General features: G+C 47.3%; 1 protein-coding gene across 10 annotated transcripts in view; it reads left to right on the forward strand.

Moving 5' to 3' along the window:
- Window positions 1-27,856, forward strand: part of Tenm4 (teneurin transmembrane protein 4) — a 710,423-nt gene that overhangs the window by 327,815 nt on the left and 354,752 nt on the right. For 9 of the 10 annotated variants that reach the window (XM_029539653.1, XM_029539636.1, XM_029539617.1 and 6 more), the window contains 2 exons: window positions 11,144-11,431; window positions 14,755-15,024. In XM_029539653.1, the coding sequence (XP_029395513.1) occupies window positions 11,144-11,431; window positions 14,755-15,024 (558 nt within the window). Of the gene's footprint in view, window positions 1-2,421; window positions 2,478-11,143; window positions 11,432-14,754; window positions 15,025-27,856 lie in introns of those variants that run through there. The other variant, XM_029539639.1, reaches the window with a different exon arrangement.

Genomic DNA, 27,856 nt, shown 5'->3' on the forward strand with positions numbered 1-27,856 from the left:
TATAAGGGCTCCAGTGGCTTCTGTCAAACAATGGGAGAGCCAAGGGACAGTAAAGAACACCTTCCTCTCTGGGCCACTGGGTAACTCCAGACTCAGCCTGGTGGTTCAGTTCAGGGACCATCTCCCCAGGCATCAGAGACCTAGAGTTGGTATCTCATCTCTGCTGGTAGGCATCTGTGTCACTTATTCCTTTGCAGCCTCTGTGGTGGAACCAAGGGTAGATGTGTTTGACCTGCTGACTACTTTGTGACTCCTTGGAAACCAAAATCGAGACAACTCCTCAGGCTACGCCCCAGGATTTTCTGAGAGTCTGGTGAGAGGAGGGAAGTGCAGACAAATCTTGGGGGAAATTACCAAGAAGGCAAGGGCTTGGAGATCACTGGAGACATGTTCTCTTTGACAGAGAACTCAAGGACACAGATTGGCCCTGTCTTCAGTCTGGAAGGATTATTCTGCGGAATGAAACACTAGACGTATTTCCTAGAATCCCAGGGGATAGAGCTGAGACCTATAAAGGGAAGGGAGCTGAAAGGAGGCAGATTTTGACTCCATAAGAGGAAGTGAAAGCTGGCAGGCAGAGCTGTCCCTAGAGATAGTTAAGTTACCAGAGTTGAGGTCACATGATGATCACAGGGTAGAATTGGGACCAAGAGACATCAAGTACCCATTGTGAGTGTTGCCTTCTGTCTGAACTCTGAGATGACATTATTTGTGAAAAGTACTTTGCCATGGGGGCTAAAAATGGACAGAGCAGGAATGTAGACAGCACAACCATCATCATCATAAAACCTTCTGCTGACTGAGGTCCTGCTGTGTCCCCAAGTCCTGAGCATCCCCAGCCTCTGGCTCAGGATCAGAGGTTCTGTCCTTTGATACCCGGCGTCTGACAAGCCTTCAACAGAAGGCAAGATAGCTCCAGCAAACAGTGATGCCATCTGTCACCTGCCTGCCAACCACTGATTAGAGATGTCCCCACAGCAAGGCTGGGCACAGGGCCACACTCCATCCAGCTCACTCCCAGGAAAGCCCTCTCTCTGGCCCAGTTTTCTGTTCAGGGCCAAGCTACCAAGAAACCCGGCAGAATCCTTTCACCTAACACAGGCCAGATTGGTGGCTAAGTAGGTCCACCAGAAGAAGCAATGCTATTGAAGAATGAACTAATCGAATACTGGTACAACTAGAATAGGGATGACCAGATGGGAAACAGTATAGGCTGTGTAAAAGCTTGAGTCTTAGGTTAGGACAGCTGAGGTGTGACACCTGCGTGTGCTTTCTTCTTAAAGTGGTCCTCTCAGTAAGTGTCTAACCTGTCTGATCTCAGGTGCTCCTCTGTAAAGGGTAAGTAGGGCATGGTAAGGCTTAAATGAGGGAATAGACATGAACACCTTGGCTTAGGCTCCACTCTTAATATCACTATGCCCCTGCTTAAGACGTAAGGGGTTTCCCATAGTGACAGGGCTAGAGAGAGGTATTCTGGGTATCATAACCATGAGCATAAATGTGGAAGCCGGTGTCCAGGATCCCTGTCCTGGTGTCTCATGAACTTGTGTTTCTTTGACCCTGTAAGTCTTTCCCAAATCCATAACACAGAGATAACGATGCCTTCCTCCCTGGCATGCAGACTCCTGCACAGATTCTGGCACCCGGATAAGGGCCAGGTCTTCCCCCTCTTCCAGCTGAAAACAAAGGATTCTAAGAGCCAACTTTAAAGGACTAAGGAAAGTAAGATTTATGCTTTTCTACATGCCAAGCTACTCCCCAGGACTTTCATTCTGCAGAACACATGTTAGCTCTGAAATGTTTATGGGCCTTTCTGACACACACAGAACTAAAAATACCACCCTCTGCTTATGTTAGGCAAAACTGATAAAATTTTAGCCCAGCAGGAATTCAGTCAATTTCCTGGCTGGTTTCGGGTAAGCAGGTGATAACAGCCTTCTCCCTGTGGGCCGGGGTGGGGGGGTGGGGGATGGTGTATTAGCAGTCCAGGCCCTGTTGTCTGTGGACATCTCCCTCACAGATGTTCCATACCCTGCCTCTGTGTAAATACAACCGGAGAAAGGTCCAGATGTGGGGTTCTCTCCAGATGTGGAAGCTTTGTTTCTGAGATCTCCCTTTCTTCATAAGCCCCAGCCCCAGGTCATTCTCCCAGGCAGTCTCAATCCTACCCTGCTGCTCTAGGCATGAGGGTCTGTGACCCCAGTCCAGAATACCCTCCCTAGGGACTTGCTTTGGTTTTTGGCCAGCATCGCCTGCCACATGAACCCTGCTTCTTACTGTCCACTGATACTATGACAATGTCCCTCTTCTAGGCAAGCCGACCACTCCACGCTTCAAGCTTCATCCCCTACATCTTTCCTCCCCATGGTCTGAACTCAAGGAGTAATCTGACTTTTTTTCTGCTCAGGGTCATTCATCCATGCTGTGAGCTACAACAGTGTCTTCTAATGTCAGTTGGCAATCCATTACAATTCTATGTAAGTAGACTAGACTTGAAAAATGCCAAAATCCACCCTGGCAGTATGGTTTGGCACCATTCCACGAAGCTTTGGGTTTAGTCAGAAATTTGTAATGTAGGAGCTAGGCAGGTGGCCCAGTGGGTAAAATGGTTGTGGTGTAAACATGAATACCTGAGTCCCGATCCCCAGCCAGTGTAACCCTAGTGCTGGGTGGGCAGGGGTAGAGGAGCCAGGGACCTTACTATCTAGCCAGCCCAGCTGAAAACAGTGAGTCCCAGTGAGGTAGTCTGTCTTTAGCCTCAGAGTGGAGAGTGATAGAAGACAATCCACATGCACTTCTGTCCTCCACACATACACATGAGACATGTATGATACATGTGGGCCTTGAATTGTAGCGTCAGTACATTTCCACTGTGTATCAGAGCAGTTTGGAGGCCACGCATCTACACCTCTTTTCTCTTCTCACCCCAAACCCTCTCCTGCCCACCTTTTACCTAACCTTCTTTGTCCTTAGTTTAGATACCACAGTGTTTAGTAAAGGAATCTGGTCATCTTCCTATTGCTGGCCTCTCTCAGCCTGGCCTGATGGCCCTGTTACATTCCCCCCTGCCTCTCCCTATTGAACTGCTTCTTGAATAGCAGCCCCTAGGAGTCACGGCTAAGCTGTGTTCGTCTCTGATACCTCACATCTAGCTTGAGACAGGTATTCAGAACTAGGTGAGAAGGGAAGATACCCAAAGGGAGGCAGAGGCAGACTCCAGTGATGCCAGTTTGGGCCCTCCGCAGCACTGAGCGAAGAAATGGAATTTGGTGGTTATTTACCTAGTGACCCAGCCTGTGGTACTAGGTGTTCAATGCTTTTCTTGGGTTTTATACATTTTATTCTGTTTCAAATATAGAACCAGACATGAGGGAACCATGTAATTTTGAGTAATTCACTTTACCCCCTTGAACTTTTTTGACCTCATTGCTAAATCAAGAATCAGAGAAAATATAAAATAAGAGAAGAGCACCTAGTTTGCAGTGTTGCCATGAGAACTGGGAATACTATGCACACAATAACCAGAACACAAGGAAGCATTTAGTGAACAGGGTTTTTTTTGCTTGTTTACCTGTTTTGTATGTTTTAGGCAGGGTCTCGTGTAGCCTAGACTGTGATTAAATTCACTGTGTAGCTGAGACTGTTTTTGATCTCCTGATCTTCCTGCTTCTACCTACCAGATACTGGCATTGCTGGTGTGGGCCACGGCGCTTAACATACACTGACTGCGTGCATAGCTTCTTTAAGCTTTGTTTCCAATACTGGCAATTTAACCCACAGCCTTGCACAAGCTAAGCAAGAACTCTGGCGCCAAATTCAAACTCCAGCTTATTTTTTTGTTCATTCTTTCTCTGTCTGAAGTGCTATTCCGATTCCCTATCCCCAACAAGTGTGTCTCTGGCCTCCACATTCCAGTTCTTCCAAGACTAGCTCAATGTAAAGGAAAATGACACCAAAGTAGACATACAAATGTGGTAAGGGTGGTTACTTTAAATGAATCACAACTTGAATTCAAATCCCTTGCACCCACACAAGAAAGGAAAGGATGGCTGTATGGCAGCCTATAACCCCAACACTGCGAGTCTCTCTGGGCTTGCTGGTCCACCAGCCTTCCAGCCTCCAGACTTAGTGAGAGAGCCTGTCTCAATGGAGAGTGATCAAACAGCACACCCAGGGTCCCCCTTTGGCCTCTATAGGGAGTTCAGCACACACTTGTACATATATACCACAAACACATATGGTAAATACTAAATGTTGACTTTAAAATCAGAAGGTCTTGGGTTCGAGTCCTAGCCTTTTCCTTTACCCATAGTATAAACTGAATCAGCTACCAGCGCCCTTTATAGCCTGGTCTCCATGATGGAAAACACTGGGCAGTGTGGGAACGTTATACTCTGTGCTCAATACATATACCTTCCTTTTATCCTCCTGTCCCAGCCCCTTTCTCTTGCCACTGGAAGACCACATCTGATACCCATGTCAAAGTCTAATCAGGAACTTAGGCATCCACAGATTATCACTCATCAAAGCATTTTTGCGCGGACAGGCCTTCTGCTGACACTCTAGCCAGGCAGAAAGCTGTTACTACAAAGCTTTTCTCTTGATCATCTCTGGTGACACCAATGCCATGAGGGACTGGACTACTGCTCTCATGGAAAGGACCTGTAATCACTACAGCTTTATGGTGGTTGAGTTGTAGCTGGAGAATAATCTCAATGAGCTGTGCTCAGGAAGGGTTGGCAGTGGAGCCTGTGCCAAGGCCTTGCTCAGTTCCTAGCTATGACCAACATCAGTGTTCTCATACAGGGACCGGTATTCTACGTGACTGCCACCACAGTTGCAGATGCTTCATCTAGCTGGAAACCAATAGCCAGTCCTACTCTTTGTTTCTTGGCTATTCTTTATCTGTCACTAGAGTGCCTCTAAAATCCCCCATCTGCTTAAGGTAGCTCATGGTTTGAATTCTGACATAATATTATGTTTAAACATACTTTTAAAAAAAATGTTGATGATGATGATGGTGATGAGAAAGACAATGACAATTATGATATTAATCATAATAATTTCCTAATCCCTTATAGAGGCCCAGAGTATTGCAGTTGTCAAAGCATTGAAACAATCAGTATCTTAGTTTGAGAAACCTTCCCAAAGTCACACCACTAGGAGATGGCCAGAGCTCATCCTGTCTCATTCAGTCAGGGGAAGAAGGCGTGGGAAGCCCTTGATGACACAGCTGTCATTTTAAGCTGGTTACTTAACTTCTCTAAACCTCTGCTTCTTCCATAAAATGGAGCCAGAGATGCACTGAGTGAGAACACAGTGTGCCGATCAAGCCCTTCACCCAATCCCAGCTGATTGCAAATTGTTCTGGAACTCTGTACTCTGGGCAGGACAGTGCTGCCACCTCTTGACATCAGAGAAGCCATGATTGCCTGGAAGAGACTCTTAGAAGACTGGTACCATTTACACTGAGGACAGCAAGGACTCAGGGGGCAACAAACTAGTGTTGCTGCAACACAGCGGTCCCTGACCCTCTCTGAGGATATACAAGCAGGATCATAGTTGCTAGGAGACTTGAAACTTCTTCATGCTCCTGACAGTAACCCCAGTTAAACTCATTGGTCAACCAATGTAGACTTGAGTGAAATCCCTTCTTGGGTTTGTCATCCGTGCCCTACCTGGTATAAAAAGACATTTATTCATGTCTCCTCGGGAGAGTTTAATGAGAACATGGCAGTCACGGTTATTAAGGGAGTAGCAGTGGGGAATGATGGCTGATAGTTAACCAGCTAGCAAGAGGTCAAGCCCTAGCATGTGACAAGGTCTTTACAGGAAACAGATTCACCCCATATGTCATTAATGAAGAGACCAAAGTGTGGCAGGCTCAAGGAACCGGTCAGTGGAAGATGACTAAGGCCTCAAAAGAGCAGGAAGGGGTCCATCCTGGACCTTCACAGGGAAAAAAATCCTGTGCCAGAAGTAGACAGGCCACCTGGTGGGAATTAGTGTAAAAAACAGACCTGCAGAAACTGAAAGAGGTAAAGCAACCACCCAAGACCGCTCGGCAGCCACACTTCAGTACCTTGCCTCTCTTGTCCCTCCTGAAGGGGAACATTACAACCAGTAAATGCTCAGCATCAGTACAGGGAATGGGGGAGTTAAGTAATGGCAGGAAGCTGTACAGAGATGGCCTTCTGTCACTGTGATAAACACTATGGTCAAAAGCAGCTTGGGAAGGAAAGGGTTTATTTTAATCTTAAGTTTATAATCCATCATGAAAGACAGCCATGGCAGGAACTCACAGCAAGAAGCTGGAGGCAGGAACTAAAACAGGGACCATGGAAGAATGCTTCTTACTGGCTTGCTCCCCATGGTTTGTTCAGTTTGCTTTCTTACAAAAAGCTGGGGTTGTCTCCCCAGGGGTCGTACTGGGCCCTCTTCAGTCAATCTTTAATAAAGAAAATGCTTGTGCTTGCCTACCGACTAATCTGATCGAGAGGTTTTCACAATTAAGGTTCCCTCTTCCAAGTTGACCTTCATGTTGACAAAAAACTAATTGACACAGAGACTGAAATAGAGACACATGTCAGGGAGAAGAGATTGGGGAAATAAATTGTTCTGGGACAATAAAAGGACATGGAAAGACAGTTTAAAGAGTCAGGTCTAGAAAGACCTAGAATGCCTCACCCTCTTGGGCTTTATGAGCAGTGGAGAACCCAGAGGTTGGTTGACTCCTTAGTCATCTACAGTTGATATAGAGGACCACAAGTTTGGGAAGTGCGGTATCAGGAAGCATCATGTGGGCATCTTCTTGCTTTGTGACTATGTGGTGGAGGGTATCATTTAGCAGGAAAGAAACTTGCTCAGGCATCTCTTCCCTCTCCTTATAAAGCTGCCAATCTCATCTGGAGGTCTCTAACCTAATTAGCTCATCAAGCCTAATTATTTCCCAAATATTATCAATACGGCAATGGTGTGATGGAGGGGGCCCCTCGAGCGAGCAGGGAGGGAATGCAAAGCACATTCAAGTCATAGCGGTGGCTAAGAAAGTGCCCGGTGTGTTGAAGCAAGGAGTTTCCTCCTGCTTGTTCTCCAACCATGCACGGATCACAAAGCCACGGGTGGAAATAAACACCTTCCCCAGCAAAGATCCCCATCCTTCTGCCAAGAGCCCTGGGTCACTGCTTGCTTCCAGGGAGTTCTTCTCCATCTCCTTCCTTTTTCTCCCATCCCCTTCTCGTTCAGCTAAATGCCAATTTAAGTGTGAACTCTGTCTGACCCCCTATCTCTTCAGAAAAGTAAATATTTACTGAATTGCTACGCTATGCTGAGGCTCTCCCTGCCTCTGCTCTGCCTGGGGATGTCTGAGATGTTCTTAGGAACTCGCATGCAGCTACTGTCTTTGTCTTGAAGCTGTTCTATTCAGCCAGGAGAGACAAAGATGGAAGTACTACATCCACTAGTTTTGCAGCCATAGTTGCCAATGGTTCTTTGATGTGTCCCCCTTTTCAATTGTAACTGACATCTAGTTAAAGCCTTCTCAATTATGCCTTTTAAAACCGCGTTTCTGACATTAATAGTTAATACATATTGAGCATTAATTGTGTGCCTGGGGCATATATTGAAACATTTAATCCCCAGAACAGGCAAAAGAAGTTTTGCCGATAAGGAAACTGAAGCACAGACAGGTTGAGTGACTTGTCCAAAGTCACCCAGCTGATCAGTTCAAGGGCACAAATTTTGAACACAGGCTGACTACTACATATAAAAGGTCATGTTTCAGGATTGCCTCTAGTTTAGTTTTTATATTCAACTAGGTTAGTTGTTACATATTCAGCTAAAGTGAACCACCAAAAGCGTGTTAGGGTCAGAAGGAAGGAAATAAGTGCCAACCAGATCTGTGTGCTTATTACTCGGTTACATCTGTGAACACTATGAAATCCTTCGAAAGGAGACGTAGACTCAAAACCAGTATGGAGTCACCTGTGAACAGGGCAAGAGCAGCATGTCCAACAGGGTCAGGAGAGAGAGAGAAAGCACCTCACACAAGGAAGTGAAAGTGGTTCTTGGGATGCAACGAGATGGTCCAAATCTACAAGTTTATTTTGGTCAGGAAGGTAGAACTGGTCCTAGTGGCTAGGCAGGGATGCAAAGGGGGCACAGGCAGATCAGTGGCATGACCTGGGCTTTGGAAATTCACCTGGCATAGCCCAAAGGGAACAAAAGGATCCAAACATCCATGTGCCAAATTCAATTCTCTGGGTCATAACTTGGACTCTCGCAGAACCGTATGACCTTGGGCAGGAGAATCACCCTCCTCAGCTGGAATTCGAATAGTTCCATGACCCACATGGCAGGATTGGCAGGGAGATCTGACAGCTATCACTCATGATAGCAATTAAAGGAAATACCCAATTAATACTGGCTTCTACTACAATTATATTTGCTACTGTTGGTGCTAATTTGGTATGATTATGAGGTGTGTTGGCTATTAGATGATGGCTAATCTTTATTGTGTGCTTATTCATAGCGGCTGCATCTCTATCATTCTGGGACTGGAAAAGCCACAAGGGACAGATGCAGTAGTTGCTGTAAATCTTCACCCAAATTAAACCAAAACAGTGCTGTGGGTCAAAAACCATTTTGAGGTTATAATATCAATCTAAAGAGTTATAATCAGCCTCTCTTTAAAAATTAAAAAGATTGAGGGGCTGGAGATATGGCTCAGCAGTTAAAAATTCTTGTTCCTCTTTCAGAGGGCCTGTGTCTAGTGACTCATAGCCACCTATAACTCCAGTTCTAAGGAAATCAGACCTCCACAAGCACACATGAGCATACACACACACACACACACACACACAGAGAGAGAGAGAGAGAGAGAGAGAGAGAGAGAGAGAGAAACTGATTTTTTAAAATATTAAATTAGCATGGGAACTATGAGCAAGTATTATACCATATAATAACTTCCAAAGATTTTTCTGCTCCTACTAACATACTCCACAGATATTTTCACTTACCAATGTACATATGGGTCACATTGCAAGATAGTTTTTAAACTAAAGATTATGGTGAAGGAATTTTAAAGACCTTGGCATAGAAAGTGTGGATAATCTCTGGTCTTCCTTGTGGCCTTGCTCCTCAGACCCCTAGAGCATGGTCTTGGCAGCCAGTATTGGGAGGCTGAGCATCAAGACAGAAGTCAGGACCTGGACAGATAACAGAATAGACTTCTAGAATCCCCATGTGGGGATCCAATGCCATTTCCTGGCTTCTGTGGGCACCAGCCATACACATGGTATATAAAACATTCATCCACATAAAATAAAAGGAAATGAATATTTTTTTAAAGATAGCAGATTTCAGAACCTAGGTTTGGGCTTTAGTCATGTGACTTGATTCTTGTGTGACCTAGGTCAATCCACTGCCCAATTATCAATCATCTTTTGCGAACCAAGACCCCTCCCCCCCCCAAAAAAAAACCCATTCCATTTAACTGCATCTAGGTACAACTTTGGTCTCTCTCATAATTCCAGCTTTGCTATTGCTGACTCATGGCATGAGCCAAGGTGGGAAACCGAATGGCTCAGGGTCCATGAAACTAGTCCCACTGTATGCTCCAAGGCTTTTACACAACACCCATAACATCACAAATATCTGTGCTTTGAACAATGCAGGGAAATGTTGGGGAAAGTCCAGAGTGAGCACTCAGAATCCATAATACATCCAAACTGGATGTATAATAATTCACGGAGTGCTAACTCCAGGCTATCTCCTTGAAAAGTGATTGTGGTATCCTGTTTAGGAGATAGGGTTGAGCTGCATGGGTCTGCAGGGCTCTGGAGTAGAGCTAAGAGCTACCCTGGAGAGAGCCTTTGAGGTCTCAGGAGGGAAGAGAGGAAGAGCTGATGCAGATGCAGATGCCAGTGACCACAGGCTACCTGCTAATCCTCAGACCAAGCCTGGACGACCACTGGGTTTTGTTTGGTCTGCAACATAATTTGAAATTAAAACTTAAAAAAAAAAAATACGCCTTAAAATTACATATTGTATTTCAAATGTTAAATTTCCCAGCTTGACTTAAAATTTCAGTCAGCATCCCCTAATCCCCCTCTCATCCACTGTATCATAGACAGGCGCTGAGCCACACCCTTGCTGGCCAGGTCCGGCCAGGCACTGAGACCTCAGGTACATTCTGTTTACCAGAGAGCTCCTACATGGCTACTTCTCTAGCAAAACAGCAAAGAGGAGAATGTTTTGCATGCCTGTGTTGCTCCGACAAATGGAAGAGGGGGAAGCCAGAACTGAAGAGGTTAGAGGCTTCTAGAAAAACAAACCATCTCATGTGTTGATCAGTTGAATGATATACAGCTTTCCTCACACACTGAACTCCTGACCCTTTCAGAAGTGGGGGAGAGGTTGTGTTTGTGCCCCAGAGCTAAAGAAAGACCCTTGAAGGAGAATGCAGATGCCACTCTCAGGCTGTCAGTGGAGAGCAATAAAGCCACTGCTTTTCTGACCTAGGCGAGATTGAACTCAATGCAATGTTATTGTATAGTCAGAATGGCAAGACACTGAGAAGACAGATTACAACAAATGCTGGTTAGGATATAGACAAGAGGAAACCCTGATACACTGCAGGTGGGATGTAAAGTCGGTCACTATTTAAATCAATATGGACATTGTTACTGGATACAGTAGTAGTGAGATAACTGAAGAAATGTTTACTTCCTGGCCTGGCTATAGTCAATCATTTCTCTGATTCCCAAAGAGCCCTTAAGTTCAGGGTTAGGCCCTCTTTCAGCTGATATGATGGGAAGAGTAGGGATGCGACTCCTACCTCCAGCTGTTGCTAGGTACCAGCACCCTGTGGTCTCTGGGCATCATTGAACCTCAGCCCTGGGGAAGAACATGAAGCATCCTCAGATAGGCCCAGTAACAGCAAGAGGATTGTTCATGTGAGGCACCGAGGGCCGGTACCCTATGCTGCTGACTGTCGCTTAGCGATGGAGCCTGCCCACACCTGGGAAGCCTGGTTACTGAGTCACTTTGATCCAGGAGTGTGTTGAGCGCAGAATAGATTCTGGCATTGTCTCCTCCACCCAAATCGGGGATTCAATCTTTCCTTGATCTTTCCCCACTGCAGACCACTCGGCCCTGAGTGCGGCAAGGGCCCAGTTTGTGGATGTGGAAGAGCGAGAGCCAGAGGCCATGGATGTGAAGGAGAGGAAGCCCTATCGCTCGCTGACCAGGCGTCGCGATGCTGAGCGCCGCTACACCAGCTCATCGGCAGACAGCGAGGAGGGCAAGGGCCCACAGAAGTCCTACAGCTCCAGTGAGACCCTGAAGGCATATGACCAAGATGCTCGCCTAGCCTACAGCAGCCGCGTCAAGGACATGGTACCACAGGAGGCTGAGGAGTTCTGCCGCACAGGTGAGTGAGTGCACTCCGAAATGTGGGCTGAACACAAATGTGTACAGGTGTGTTCCTGCGTGAAAATGCAAGTGAGCTGGCCAGGGAGGAGATGCCACTAGAAAAATCCAACTTCCTACTGCTTTGGCTCCTGGATGTGGTAAGGACCTGCCCTGTAGTCCATTGCTAGGACAGACCTGTTTTAGCCCACCTGCCTAGTTTAGAATGGTGGCTGGAGGTTGGGCTTCAACATCAGCCTAGAGTCAAGCTCTCCTGCTAAATGAACCTTGCTCTCCTGTGTTAGATGGTCATGAGCTGTCCCCCTATCACAGTGACAGGTGAGGGAGGGAGGCCTCAGTGGGATGGCACCTTTAAGTTGTAAGCATGATAATAGAAGTAAGCGCTAAACAAATGCTAGTACTTCTTTGGGGAATTTATTCATGCCACAAGCATATCTTAGCACCTCCCTTGTGTCAAGCTGCATGACCTTGAGAGAAAGCTGCTCCAAAGGTTAGAGTGACACTTAGTAACACTGGTGTCAGAGCCTCCTTCCTCACTTCTTCCTTTCTTCCTTACTCACCAGAGTCTAGCAATCCCTTCCCAGAATACCATTCAGCCAAACCCCTTTCTCCTTTCCCTCTACTATCGTCCAGTCCTGGACATGGTTATAGGTTCTAGAAGATTGACCTCAATGGCCATCAGGCCACCCTCCTTCATAAGTCACAGTGAAGCTTGAGGGTGAATCCATGTACTAGCTCCAGGCTCCTCAGCCTGACACTAGGAGACCTTCCCCAGTTTCCCCCTTGTCTTCCTAGAATTATTTGTCTCCTGCTTCTTTCTCACCTCTCCACAGCCCACCACCGTCCATGGCCTAGCCCAGCTAAACCATTGCTGCCTCCCATAGGAATGATCACTTCCTGCTGTGGTACCTGCAAGGTGCCTGTTGTTCCACTTCAAGGCCTCTGTGAGGCCTGGTAGGTGACCATAGTCTCTCCCAATGCCAGCAGCCCACTGGGATTCTGCCATGAGCTTCTCTCCTCCACAGACAGCATCAGCCACCCCAGAGGCTGTGTAATTTAGATATGTTTTAGCAATGTTGTTAAGCAACAATCCAAGATTGAATCATGTACCCAAGATCAACCAAGTAAGAGGAGCATGCAGGCACACACACACACACACACACACACACACTCATATACACACACATACACTCACACACTCATACATGTGCTCCCACACACTGACGCACTCACACACACGCACTCACACTCACACACACATGCTCACACACTCATACACATACTTGCACACGTTTGAGCTCTCACATGCATACACACACACACACACACACACACACACACAAAACCACCTATGGCCTCGTTTCCACTCCCTCCCACAGACCTGGACCCACACACATAAAAGCTGTCCCACCAGCGAGGCTGCCTCTGAGGCTTGAAAAATGACGGCACCACAGCCCTTTCCAGCTTGTGGTTAGGAGCCCAGGCTCTGGCATCGGACAGATCTGGATTTGAATTCCGGTTCTGCAGCTGTTACAGCCCTAGGCATCCTCACCTGTGAGAGGAATGTCACCTAATGGTTGAGCACTCCCCAGGATTAGTGAAGACTGTAAGCAATATCCTCCCCACCAGAGCCTGGCATGTAACTGATGCTTTATAAATGCTACCTGCTGCTCGTTGTCACCTCTGAGCCCCAGTGAAGAGAAGAGACAAGACCCCTCCCAAGCTTTCCTCTAACTCTGCCCAGCTTATGCTCCACAGAGAGCTAAGTGAGACTGTGGCTCAGAGGCAAGTCTAGCACACCAGGCTAAGAAGAGGAGCCCCGCTGGTCCTCGTGAAGAACTAATGATCACCCTCAAGCACGTGCAGCACCGTTTGCACACTGCCACCCGGGATCTTAGAGTTAGATGCTGAAGGAGGTGCCATGGCAACCCAGGCTTTAGGCTCCTCAGGAAAGAGGTCAAAGATCATAAAACAGAACACATGATGAAAAAATCTCCCAGCTCACCAGTTGCTTCACCGGGGGTCACTGAACTCTAGGAGTTGGGGCTTACCTTGCATCCCTTCTGTCTCTGGGTACCTCGGCTCACTGCTATCAGTGCCAATTCTGACTGCTTCAAAGGGAATGGGGGGCAAGCCGTATGGAAATCAGTGTGACCCAGACTGTTTATGGCAAATAAATTCGAGTTTTCACTAAGCATAGCAGTCATTCTTTATAACAGGAGTAGCCTCTCTGGAGAGGATTAGCCCAGTAAAGCACAGATATGGGCTGGATGGGGAACAGAACAGGGCTAGAGGACTGTGCACAGGAGCCAGGACTTGGAATGTGCAGAGACCTGCGAAGGAGATAGGGGGGACTGGGATTCCAACGTACACTTCATTTTTTTCTAAGAAGAAAAACAAAAAACCATAGGAGAGCCAAGTACAGTATGGCACAAAGGGGTGAGATTCAACATATGGAACATCTGGTCTGGCCCACCTCCCAGCCAATCAGAACATTTGCCTGGCCACTGAATGGAGCCCAGAGGTCCCTGAGGCACAGGGCCTGCTGATGTGAAACTATTTGCCTGGCAGCTGGATCTAGGGAAGATAATGGAGAGGGGTGGAGGAAGAGTGGCTACAGTAGCCGGGACAGAGGATCGGAGGCACTAGGGACCTCTGATACTGAACACGTTATTTATCCACCAATATGGAAAGGTTTCATGACTTTAGCCTCAGCTCGTGGCTGTGCTAGCTTCTGAACTCTCTCCCACTCCAGGCTCCACTGGCCTGGCCAGAAAGGAACTCCTGGTTCCAGGAACCTAAGTAAGGCTCACCCAAGAAGTTCTGTCCTGTTCTGGACTTGTCCACAAGTCCTATCTTCGAGAAGAGACCAGAAACCTTCAATGCAATTTAACAGACATGTTACACTGCGTGCCCTGAAGATACTGTATTTAGCTGGCGACACAGAAATTTAGAGATAAGCCAAGACATAGCACCAGCCTGTGTAGAAGCCACCTTCAGCAGACGTGGCAGGCGACTCTATCATCTAGTAGCACCAGGGCAAGACATCTCTCAGGGAGAACTGGGTGCAGGAGACAGTGAACTATAGGTATAGGTAGATAATGGGGAGCTTTCGCAGGGGAATGCCGTTTGGATCAGTTTTCATGCACAGTACTTGGCTAGAGAAGGAGGGGTGGAAAGAGCCCTTCAGGCGGAGGAAGTGGCTGGAGCCAACACAGTGAGTTTAGATACAGTGAGTGCAGCTGTGAATCCAGGGGAAAGGGGCTTCTGGTTGGGAAAATTTTCCCCCTGCACCTTCCCTATGATTATCTTGTTTCCTCTCAGGCACTAATTTCACTCTTCGTGAACTGGGACTGGGAGAGATGACGCCCCCTCATGGGACTCTCTACAGGACAGACATCGGCCTCCCACACTGTGGCTATTCCATGGGGGCCAGCTCTGATGCAGACCTGGAAGCAGACACCGTGCTGTCCCCTGAACACCCAGTGCGCCTGTGGGGCCGGAGCACGCGGTCAGGGCGCAGTTCCTGCCTGTCCAGCCGCGCCAACTCCAACCTCACACTCACAGACACGGAGCATGAAAACACAGAAACCGGTGAGTGGCTCACCTGGCCCGTTGGTTACTCGGGGTTCCCAGGGCATGGTTTTAATTATAATATTGATTTCCTGCTCCATCATTGGAGCTCTGGTGGCGCTGATGAAAAATTGCTCTGCACTCAGTGGGCAAAAGTCAGAGCCTTTTGCAGTGTCACATGAAATACCCACCCATCAGTGACATGTCAGAGAGGGGTCACTGCATTTTCAGTCCAGATGGGGCAGGGCTAAAGGACTGGGTTATTACTTACAAAGTAAAGGAGCAGAGGGCTGCAGATGTTGCTAGCTATTCCCCTATAGAGCTGTTCTCTGTGGAGTCCAGAGGGACCCGTTCTGCTCTGAGTCTCTCTAGCATCCAGTTGCTCAGCAGTCCTAGGCAATCTCCTGTCCTATTCCATTGTTGCTCAGGAGGATTATAGACCAAGACTGTCAACTTGGAGCAACTTGGCATTTGGGGTGTAGGGGAGATAGAGGTCAAGGGCTCCAAAGTTCCAGAGGAAAAAGCTTACATGATTGTACGTGTGAGGTGTCCGGGAACCGAAAGTCTTGGGGTCAGAAAATGTGTGGCATAAAAATGTGCTGCATAAGCAACACCTGGTTTGCCCTGCCAGGTCAGCCCTGTGGAGGGGTCCACTGTGGACCAATGCTGGGGCCTCGGAGAGACTGGCAGAGCCTAAAACAGCCCCACCTGGGGAGATCTGCTTCTGAGAAGCTCAGCCGGGAATGCGTGTGTTCATTACTATAACTGGCAGTGCAACACTGGAGGTTGTTTTTGAAAACTCAGAATGAGGAGAGCCAGCCAGGTGCCAGTGCCCCCTACTGGCTGCTAGCTCTAACTGCAAGAACCTGGATTCCCAGCCCGCATCTGGGTCAGGATGAGGGTTTAGCCCCCTTTAACAAGACAGCTCCAGCTAAGCTGCAGAAGATCAAAGCCCAGATTAGAGCAGGCAGCCGACCAGGGTAGTCAGAACCTGGTAAAGGATTTCATCCCCTTAAAGAGCCAGCTGCGGCAGGATTCCAGGTGTCAGTTCTACCCTCTGGGCCCTCCGAGTTCTTTGTAGGAGTTAAGGAGAGGCCAGACCTAGGAACTAACTTGACAGCGTCACCCTCCCCCGCCCTCGACTCCAGGAAGGGTCCTGTGCCTTCAACCCCTGTGGATCTTCCCTTCCACAGTTAATAACTTGTACACTTTCATCTGCCACCAAGGCCCAGGCTGAGCTAACAGCCCTGGTTCTCCCTAACCCACTATACACAGAAGTTTAAACAGTAGGGTCGTTCAGAGAAAATGAGGTCTGGTTGGAGGAACAGAAAGTATCTACTCCATCACTGGTCTTGGGTATGGCATTGGCTGTGTTGGTTTCTGACCCTCACTCTTCCCACTTAGAGTTTAAAGGAAGTCTTTACCCCTCATTTTCTGAGCTTGTAGATTAGAAAAGGGAAAGGTTTTTTGTTGTTGTTGTTGTTTTGTTTTGTTTTTTAATTAGGAAAGGGAAAGCATTTTTTTTTCCCGACATCCGCAGTGAGGAAACACGAAACAAGCTTCAACCAGTTTCTCTTGCGCAGGACTTCTCAGAGCCTTTAAAACATTAACAGGCATACTGATGGATAAACCACCAGCATTGTAGCACGCTTTAGAGTCTTTAACCACAGAACCCTTTATTCTCAGCTCATCAGGGAGGGGGCAGTGTTCTGATAGCTGCCTTCTGTAACAGCTGAGCTGAATGACTTTCCAGCCTCGGAGACCTGGGATTCTGGCTGTCTAATGGTGGTGTGCTGAGGACTAAGGTACAAGGGAAAGTACGAGGGATGGAGAGAGTTAATCACGGTTCCTGATTATCAATGCCCAAGCACGGCTGAGCACTCCAGCCACAGGAGCTCATTTACTGCCTCTTCAACTCTTTGAAGTCGATTTTATTACAACCATTGCACAGAAACAGGGAACTGTGGCAACAAAAGCCAAGAAATCTGCCTGGCTCACATGCTAGATGGAGTTAGAACTCTGGCCCTTTTACCAATCTAAAATCTTCACTCTGTTAGCTTTAGTTACTGTGTTGAATTTTCTGTGTAGCAAAATACTCGGATTGCCTGTTCTTTTGAGGGCTTCTTGCTAGGGTGCTAAAGGATCACTTTCTATAAAGTCATGACAGAGCAAGACACACATCACCCAGGATCACTTTCTATAAAGTCATGACAGAGCAAGACACACATCACCCACGTTACTGTATATCCCTGAGAGCTGAATTACAGCTGAATTAAGCCTCTGTGGGGGGATAATGACATATGCAATGAGTCTGCAGTTAGTGGGGCCAGGAGGCTGGTTGCTGGTTCCCTGGCATGCCCCACTCCCTCTTTCCATCTCCACTCAGACTTTAATGCTCTACTTAGAGCTCTAAGGCAGCTATACTCAGAGGAAGCAGTCAGGCAAAGGAGTGGAAGGAGAGTTCAGCAAAGCACCTCTGATTTCTGCATCTCTTTCAGGCTTGGCCTCCCAAACTAGACACCCTACGGGGTTTCCATACTCTCTCGAGCCCTGACTCCATTGGGAAGTTTCCATTAATGGCTGTCTTACACTCCAGCCTGAATAACGATGGCGATCATCAGAATGGCTTGCTATTATTCATTGATTGGGTTCATAGACTTGTTGCTTGGCTGAGGAAATTGAGGATCAGAGAAACGAAGGGCACAGTCCCGTGTGCCTGGCTGAATAGAGGGCAGGCCCTATGCAGAGAGTCTGTTCTCTCCAGGATCTTCTCTCTTGCCTTCCCATCTGACCTCCCTCCATCCCATCCTCTGCCACTCAACCGTCCACCCCTCTAGACCTGGCTCTCTCCATTTTCTCTGGGGAGAGCTTGGATCTCATCAGAGGAGGGATTGGATATACTGAATGTTTTAGCTAGTCATCCCATCACAATGAGGCCACTGCTCAGGAGCAAGGGAAATCAGCGCTTGCCAAGGGCCCCAGTGCACACATGGGATAGCCTCTAATCCCCACAACACTGCAATGGCATTCCCATCCTCCAGACTGGAAAACAAACACTCTACAAACAAAAGTCAACTAGCATGACGGCAACTCTCAGCATGTTGGCAAAGCTTTGATTGGAACGGGGCCCTCTCTTGTTTGCTTCCATCTCTCTTTCCAAAGGAGAGAGTTTGGGGGTCTCTCCTTTGAGAACACCAGCAATGTGAATCCTAGTTCTTAAGGGGGACCCCCTGATAAATGTAAAGGGCTGAACCATAAACCCCTGTGACCTCCAGCCACAGAAACGTGCACTCCCCTTTCCCGGGTGGCCTTGCATCAGTCAGTAGTAATGGTCAACAGTATTGACAGCAGTGGGAGCTTCACTGAGGTCACGGGGCTGCTGTGTGTAACTGTCATCAGTAATAACTTTTATAGGGACCATTAAAGCCAGTTTCTGTCCCTGAAAGTTAATGTCAGCCACTTTTATGTCACTGTTTAATTAAAATAAATACAAAATTGATTGGCAGTATAAGCCTTCCTCCTCAGGACCATCGGGCAGAGCTAGCCTTCAGGCCCCTCCTCCTAGAGGGGGGAGTCACCAACCTAGGGGGCATCGAGGAGGATCCAGCATGGCAGATACCTAGTAAGCATCCAATAAATGTTTTGCAAAGACAGAGGATGTGATCAGGGCTCCATTCCCAACACTGGGGCAGGATGACAAAAATCTGTGGTGCCGTACACCACAGCTGTACGTACAGCAGAGGCACCCCAGATTGGAAAAATCACTGACTTCAGAGGCCCACCCCCACCCCAACCCCCGGGAGACCTGGACTAAGTCCCAGCTGTTAAACCTTGAACAACTTGGTTCACCTTTCTAAGCCTTAAGAACCTGTGCTTTAAAAGCAACACAGTAATAGTTATTAGAGATGGGTGAGGGGAGCATAAGGTATGTGGTGGTTTGTATATGCTTGGCCCAGAGAGTGGCACTATTAGGAGGTATGGCCTTGTTGGAGTAGGAGTGTCACTGTGAGTGTGGGCTTAAGACTCTCATCCTAGCTGCCTAGAAGTCAGTCTTCCACTAGCTGCCTTCAAATGAAGATGTAGAACTCTCATGGTGCTCTGCCTGCACCATGTCTGCCTAGATGCTGCCATGCTCCCACCTTGATGATAATAGACTGAACATCTGAACCTGTGAGCCAGCCCCAATTAAGTGTTGTCCTTTATATGACTTGCCCTGGTCATGGTGTCTGCTCACAGCAGTAAAAGCCTAACTAAAACAAGGGATGATTGTTACTGGCTACAGAACTCCAGTTGGGAGAATGAGAAGGTTCTGGAGATAAACAGAAGTGATGCTCATACAGTATTGTAAACATACTAACACTGCCGAGCTATGCACTGTAATAGGGCTGGCTCAGTGTTCAGTAACTTTAATCATCATAGTTTAAAACTATAAAATCTGAGGTGTGCTTGCCACATAAGCACAAGAACTTGACTCCATCCTTAGAACCAACATTTGAAACAAATGAACGGCCAGGGGCAGTGGCAAGCATGTGATATCAGTGCTGGGGTCATGGATCCATGGATCTTGCTGGATACCCAGTATAGCCTAATTGGCAAATCCAAGACCAACCCTATCTCAAAAAGAAAGAAAAATTAGGGAGACAGTGCCGAAGGAACCGTACCTACAGTTGTCCTCTGGCCTCCACATGCATGTGTACACACAGACTCGTGTGAACCCATAAACATATGTATACACATGCACATAGAAGATCAAAATAATTAAAATTGAAAACATAAGACTTCAGGCCAATTTTGAAGTGTTGCTAGCCTGTCCACCACTGGGAAAGTGTCCCTGTTCTGAGGGCCTTGAATTCAGGCATCTGATCATGCCATTTGCTTCAAGATCCACCGGAAGGAGCTGCTCACTTTCCCTGAGTACTCGGAGGACAGTCCTCTTCCTCACTCAGGTTCTGAACCTGGGTCTGGAGGGCTGCTACGATCTGATTGATCGGGAAAGAGAGGTATTCCCAGAGGAGCCCACTGCAGAGCCACACCTGGAGGCTTGAAGAGGCCTGGGTGGCCTCTCTGCTTTTATCCGAGGTGCCAACTTAGAAAATCACTTAGAAAATAAAATGAAAGAAATTCAGGTCTTTCCTCTGCTCCCCCATGATTATACAGTCTGGCATCAAAGAGGAAGTTGTGAGTTAAGCTAATGAGGCACCAAGTCCACAGAACAGGCGGGTATCTCCAGGGCTTGTGAAGAGAGGGCTCCTTACCAAGTCGGCTTGCTTCACCCTCCACCCTCCCTGGCCCCAGACCCTTGAGATTTATTCTTACCAAGATCTAGAAGAAAAACTGTGAGAAAGTTCAAAATGTTCAAAGTGCTGCAATTCAACCTACTGTCCAGAGAGACAGCGTCTTCCAGAACAGGGAGCTGAGCCAGAGAGCTGGGCTAGAGACTGAGAAGTGCCTTCCTGCTTGGGGAGCCAGCCCACACTCCTTCCTGAGCATAGCCATGTTTTCAGGGAGTTAGTCTCTTATTGGACAGGTCACCAGGTAACTCCTGAGCACACTGTGAGCCTCCACGTTCCCAATGAGGCTGAAAAAAACAAACAAACGAACAAACAAACAAACAACCTGGTTTAAGTCAGAGAATTTAGTAATAATGAGTTAGAAAAGACTTTTTTTTTTTTCATTTGCTAGGCAAGCACATTGATCTGGAGTTCAGTGACATGTTGAAGGGACAGCCACAGCCAAGACTTAAACCCAGATGTGTCCCTTTCCATCATCATTGTCTTGCTTGGCAACTCCACTCCATGCTATGCACTGTTTTGTAGAAACATGTGCTCAACTCATAAACTGTGAGGTCTGGGAAATAATTGTGGCTATCTCTAGGACATAAATTTCCTTGTCCATGTCAGAAACTTCCAGAAAAGCAAATGAACTTATAGCCTCTCCAATATGATCTGGAAAAACAAAACAAAACAAAACAAAAAACAAAAAACAGGCCACTCTCAAACTGTGTCAAGTGAGAGAAAAAGTTTAAGGGGAAAACCCAATTAGAAAGCATCTGAGAAGGCTCCATGGAGAAGGTGCTAGACCCCAAGCCCTGAGGATCAGGAGGAATTTAACAGGTAAAGAAACTGACAGAAGGACATTCTGTGTGGACAGCCAGCAAGGGTGTCCCCAGTGTGGACAGCCAGCAAGGTTGTCCCCAGAGGCTGTGTGGAATAGACATTCGAAAGCGTGTTGTCCAGGAATCTGGGGATGGAAGGGTGCAAAGATGTAAGACTGAGTTCAGCACTGTTCTGTACGATCTGGGGAATGTAGTAACCGTTCTTTCTGCTTCAAATGAGCGAGTTTATTAAGCTTGTAGCAAACAAAAGTACAAAAAGCAAGTAGCAAAACCTCATCAAAGCAGTCGCTTTGAACATCCAGCAGGGACAACGGAATAACCTGATTGAGAGAGAGAGCAAACACAGGTAACATCGTCAAACTGGGCTTACAACATCCAGCAGAAACCGACTGGGGAAGAATCCCTCTTGCTGGAGTTCCCAGCAGTGAACTTCTGGCTTCTTAGGACAACTGCACTTGCTTTTACATTGTAGGATAAATTTCAAAGTCTGTTAGGAATTGTTTGCCTTCTATCTGTTCTCAAGGACATCGTGTGTTTTTACATCCTTTGGTCTTTGCTGTTTTTCCCTGTCCTTGTTACAAAACCAGTGGGTACCCTGACCCATGCCAGGATTTGGAGGACACTTGATATAAACATGCTTGAGTCTGAGACAAGGGAAGGCCTTCTTGATACCACAGTCCACTCTTGGCAAGCCCAAACATCTCATGAGAATTCATTGAGATAATGTATATATTTCAGATGCTATGTTATTCCCTGTGCACTGGTTTTAAGTACTGAGATTCTGTCAATCATCAAAACTTCTCACTCTTAAGAATATTACATTTTAATGGGTAGACAGGTTGGGAAACTAAACTGTATAGAGTGTGTCAAGATAGTAAGCATTGTGCGAACAAGTCCCGGGGTGAGGGAGAAGAGTTGTAATTTTAAATATGGTGGCCAGAGAAGGCTTCATAGAGACATTGAATTGGAGATTTTGTCATTGCTAACAGGAGCTGTGAGGATGTGGAATGAAAACCAGCAGAGAGAATGACAGCTGCAGGGACCTTAGTGTAGAATGTAAATGGCTTGTTTGAACAGCAACAAAGAAGTCAGTGGGTAGAACAGTGGAGGATGCCAGAGATGGCCCGGGGTGGAAGGTATGCAGGCTGGCACTAGAACTACTGAGGACTTTGATGGAAGATGGGCAGGGTCTAACCAGTGCATGAGTAAGATCGTTACTGGATGCTTCGTTGAGAGTAGGCTGCAGCAGGCACAGGTTCAAGTATGATGCTAGGGCAAAAATCCATGCAAGAAAGGATGTGGACTTAGACCAGGCAGGCGAACCTTCTAAGTAGTTGGGGTTGCCTCTGTGAGGAGCTTCCCTGTCCTGTCCTGCTTCCCAGGGATCTCGCAGCACCCCTTACTCTTAGTCCTGGGACCAGCAAGAATTCCCAGGTACTCTCGGGCAAGAGAAGCTCCACTTGGTCCTCTAACCACACACCTACTGTGGAACAGTTGCTGGATTCCTTAGCCGCTGGCGCCCATTCCGTGCTCCCCTTCTCTCCTTGGATCCTGAACCACCATCCCCAGCCGCTCCCCACCCTGGCTCTCCGTCCTGCTGCTGATCCTCTTGTTCTCTGATCCTGCTTCTTTCCTCCCACCCTTGGCCTTGCATTCTCTTCCCCAGGAGGCATGTGGTACTCGCTTATTTTGCTAACACCCCTCCTTTGGTTACAATTCCAACTCGTCCTCTGTCTGTTGAGAGGCCTCAGACTGCTGTAGTAACCCATGGCAAAGAACTTCTCCACAGCACTAAGCTGTGATCTGGAAGCTGTGGTTTAAAGGCCATGAGCAATTTCTTGGGAGTTCCTTGTTAGAGGACTTTAGAAAGTCCTGACCCAGAACACACGCTCCCCACCTCCCTCCCACTTGTAAGCTTGGGTAGAGCTAATCAGGTTGTGCCCCTGTTTCTGAACTGGGAAAGGAGAAGGAGATGGGGCGAGTCAGACCTTGCTAAATGAAAATGGATTGCTTTCTTAAAACTTGGTTCAAACCCACTGAGCATGGAGAGAGGTGCAGCAAACAAGAATTTTGCCTTTAATTTGCACCAACACGACTTTCAATTCCAGTGGAAGCAACAATTGAACCGAATTCCTTCCCAAGATAGTCGGGAGGCATTTTCCTCCTTGTGTAATAAGCTTCGCTTCATCCAAGGCAAGTTGGTTCCTTAGCCTGTCTGAACATCATCTCACTCAAGATGAAAGAATAGCCAGTAGCGGGAAGAGAGCCTCCTGCCTCCTGCTCAGGAGAGCACAGTGGCAGCCTCAGTATCGGGGGTTTGGCAATCTGATTTCAGAGCTAGGCGGTCACCAGCCCTTGTGCGATGCCAGACCAGTTACTTCTCTTCTCTGAGCACCAGCTCGTCAAATGGGGACTAAGGGGTCTCAGTCAGTGGTGTGGCATGGACGGAGGACCTCAGTCACATAGCAACTGAGGAATTTTATGCAAATTATTGGAGTTTAGTGAGGCTCAGTTTCCCCATCTGCAGCTTTGGGATGGGTATCCATTACCTAAAGATATAATGAGAGCAGAAATGAGGCTCTCCATGGAGAAAATAAGGCACTGTCCTCCAGGCAGGGCACGATTAACAACTGTGAAATAAACTCAATGACTTAGGATCATTGTTGAAATAATAAATGAACTAGGGAGATGCAGGAGAGAAGAGAAAGCACAGAGCCAGATAGGTTGATTTCAGGGACACTGTACACAAAGCGTATGTACTAGGTCACTATGTAAAATATATCTATGGTTATAGATTTCAGTTTTTTTTCCAAAAGTCTAAAGGACCAGTGAGATGGCTTAGCAGGTAAAAGTGGTTGCCATATTAGCCTGACCACCCAAGGTTGGTTTCTTAAATCCACAGTGAAAGGAAAGAACCAGCTCCTACAAGTTCTTGTCTGACCTCCACATGTATGTGGTGACACAGACACTGTGTGAATGCATTCTTGCACTCACATAAAACACACACAATAGGGCTGTTGAGATGGCTCATCGGTTAAGAGTGCTGACTGCTCTTCCAAAGGTCCTGAGTTCAGATCCCAGCAACCACATGGTGGCTCACAACCATCTGCAACAAAAATCTGATGTCCTCTTCTGGAGTGTCTGAAGACAGCTACAATGTACTTACATATAATAAATAAATAAATATTTTTTTAAAAAAACCACACACACAATAAGAAGTGATTTTTAAAAGACTTAAAGTGCCCCACACATAACTGGATTCTCTAAATTTTAATTCCCTTACTTTTTAAAAGACCCCGTAGCTGAAAAATTCCATGATTCACTTCATGATGGGTTTGACCAAAAACTATTAGCCTACTATCTGGGGCAGAGTTTTGGGTTCTGTGATCTATTGGGCTGATTCTAAAGTCTCTGAGCTTGTAGGATAACACTGGGCCCCCTGGCCTGTGGAACCTGTCCTCCCTTCCTTCTGTGCCTCCCATGTGAATGTGGGAATAGATGACTAATAAGCCTAAGGGTAGCCACAGGCTGGGAGGGTGGCAAGAAAGGCATCCTCCAGCAGGAAGTGCTGTTCTGGAGGCTGGATGAGTCATAAGCCACCTGGACTGCTCTGCTCGGGCAGAGGACCCTGGGGCACATATTTCAGAATACCACATGTAGCGAGCTAGCATGGCAAGTGGGTTTAGTATCTCCCAAACCCTAGAGCCTTACCACAATTAAATTTCACACTAATTGCCCAGGTAGATGGACCACCATGTAGAAACAGCTTTCATTCCTTTGACCTCACTGTGTGGGGGAAACACGGGGTAGACAAAAGGTAAAGGGGGCCCAAGGGGCTCATATGGCCTTGATACATGAAGCTTGATGTGGGCAGGATGACCCTTGTTAGCCTTGGGATCTCTGGAGCCAGGTTCAGGGGAAACCCAGGGCAAACCTTCCTCAAATGATTTAGAGAGAACGAGGCCCTCCTCCTAACTTCCCTCAGTGACAAGCTGTCTCTGATGGGGAAGCAGCCATGCAGAGAAGAGGCGCACCCCCAGCAGTGAGGGGGCTGGGTCTGATTGCTGGCTGGGTGTACTGTTTATCAAATAGCTAGCGTTTGTTATGGCTAAAGCTTAAGGAACTAAGAGATGGGCCAAAGGGAAACCAGGCTCCCTGATGGGGTGGTTAAGGCTGAATCACTGGCTTGTATGCTGTGATTTCTTCTGAAAGTGATAGGAAACTAACCAAAGTTTTACCAGGGAGAAAGTAAAGATCCCACCTGCTTCACATTAGGCTGCATCTAGTGAGACCCTACTCTCAAAAGGACACTTGCCTTTGGGTTTGCACTACAAAGCAATCCAGCAGAGAAACCCCACAGGTGTAGCTGGAAGCTGTATTCAGAATGCCCTGGCCTCAGGTAATCCTGAGCTTGACTCACTGAGGAGTTCAGGACCCATCTGCTAAACTTCAGTCATCAAAGCTAGTTCATGGAGTTTACTTGTATATATAACTTCAGGCCCCCTTGTATTGATAAAACTGAATTGGTCTGAGTTTTCTAGAGAACAGAGCTTCAGGCACAGAGAAGAGCCCATGCCTTGTTCGGGAGGTATACTTCCAGGGTAGTGGGGACAAGGTGAAATGAGGCAAAGAGACCCAGAAGAAAGGATGTGCTGCCATGCTAATTAGCACTTCACTGTGAGCTGCAAGGACATTCCTGGCCTCTACTCAGTAGGCCTGCTATTAGGTCCCTGCCAACTATATAAAGAAGCCATGCTTCCAGAGGGAAGGAAGGGAGGGAAAATGGAAAGACAAACAATTGAGGATGCTGTGGAAGACCTCAATGAGCACCAAGAAGGTCAAACTGACCACATCCTGCAGGTAGATCATTTCACTCCAGCAGGTGAAGACTCCAGGAGAATCGGCAAAGGCGCTGTGCTGGATGGTCTTATATCAACTTAACATAAACAAGAGCCATCTGAGAGACAGGAACCTCCACTGAGAAAAATGCCCCCAGGAGATAGACCTGTGGGCAACCCGGTGAGACGTTTTCTTCAATAATGATTGATGTGGGAGGGCCCAGTTCACTGTGGGTGGAGCCATCCCTGAGCTGTTGGTCCTGGATGCTTTATGAAAGCAGGCTGAGCAAGGAGGACCAAGCCAGGAAGCAGCATTTATCCATGGCTTCTGCCTCCCACCCTGGCTTCTGTTGATGGGGGACTATGATGTGGAAGTATACGCTGAAATAAACCCTTTCCTCCCTAAGTTTCTTTTGTTCGTGGTGTTTATCATAGCACTAGGCAGATACATGAACTGCCGTCAGCACCACTTGTGGTGCATGGAATCAGAAGGGCTCCCCGAAGGTTCATGTTCTGAATATTTGGCGTGAAGACCGTGACATGACTTGGGAGGTTCCGTAACACTGAGGACTGAAGCGAGGCTGAGGGTTCGCTGCAGGGTGGGTCTTTGAGGTATATCCTCTCTAGCTCTTTCCAGTAATGCTCTCTCTGCTTCCTCTCCACCTCGATGTGAGTTGTTCTGGAAAGCCTTCCTTGTTAGGGTTAACCCAAACCTCTAAAACTACGATCCAAGGTAAACCACCCTGCCCTTAAGTTGTCTGATGGAGGTATTTTGGTCAGAGCAATGCAAAGTAATCGTTAATGCACTGGGGTTAACTATTCCCTCTCCCTCCTTCTTCCTGCCCTTCCCTCTCCCTTTTGCTCATAAATTCTACCTTGGTTAATAAGGGTGTCCCTAATTCCTGCTATCTATCATGCACATTTACAGTAAGCCAGGCAGTATGGCTGCTCTGTTTCATTTAATTGCCCCATTCAGTTTGTAAAGCCATTTGTTATTAGCATTTTATAAATGGTTAAAATGAGATCTTAAAAGTTTTAATAATTTGCCAGGCAGGCAGTCCCAGAGTTCACATCTAAGCCAGAGCTGTCTAAATCCAAAGCCTGAGCCACTTGCTGCACTGGCTAATGGAGACAGGAACACAAAACGATTTGAAGGGATGACTACCAAGGCTTTTGCAGGTTAAAGTGATATGGTTGTACCAAATTTACCTTTCCAGAAAACCATAGTTACCCACACTTAAGCTCAGACTCTGCAGCCGTGTTGTCTGGATTTGAACCGCATCACTTTCTCTGTATGCTGCTTATATTGTAAGGCAAAGTCCCTCCGTTTCTCCATCCCTTCTGTTTTCTTGTCTGTAAAGTGGGGACAATGCAGCTCTCAACTACACAGGAATGCCGTAAGGATTATGTGAGTAAATAAAGTCATAGCAGGTCACATTATTTGGCACATAGGAGGTTCTGTGTGGGTAGATGCTGCTATTATTAATTGCACAGCACTTCCTGGATGATGACATGAAGATTTGCAGGATTCTAAGAGGTAGCTATGAGGCTCCTCTTTAGGAAGAAGTGCTCACACATCTGGATCGAGGCAGAGATGGGATTCAACTCCGAGTCTCTCTGACTCCACACCCACACATGGCTGCTCATGGTTCCATCTGGCAGCCAGTTAGCTTGGCTCTCATTCCAGGGATGATTCCCAGGTACCCAGGCCAAGTCTAAGGGCTCCAACAAGCCTGGTTTTTCTCCAGGACTCTTCTCCCAGGCTGCCCCGTGAGAAACAGCCACCTCATGTAAGAAGTGCACGTCCCTTCAAATAAATAGGCAACCCCTTTATGTTCTGAACACTGAAGAGGAGTTTTCCCCCCCCCACCCCCGACTCTACAGCCTGGCTCCTAAATGA

Source organism: Mus pahari, chromosome 1 (assembly GCF_900095145.1).
Source record: "Mus pahari chromosome 1, PAHARI_EIJ_v1.1, whole genome shotgun sequence".
Lineage (NCBI taxonomy): Eukaryota > Metazoa > Chordata > Mammalia > Rodentia > Muridae > Mus > Mus pahari.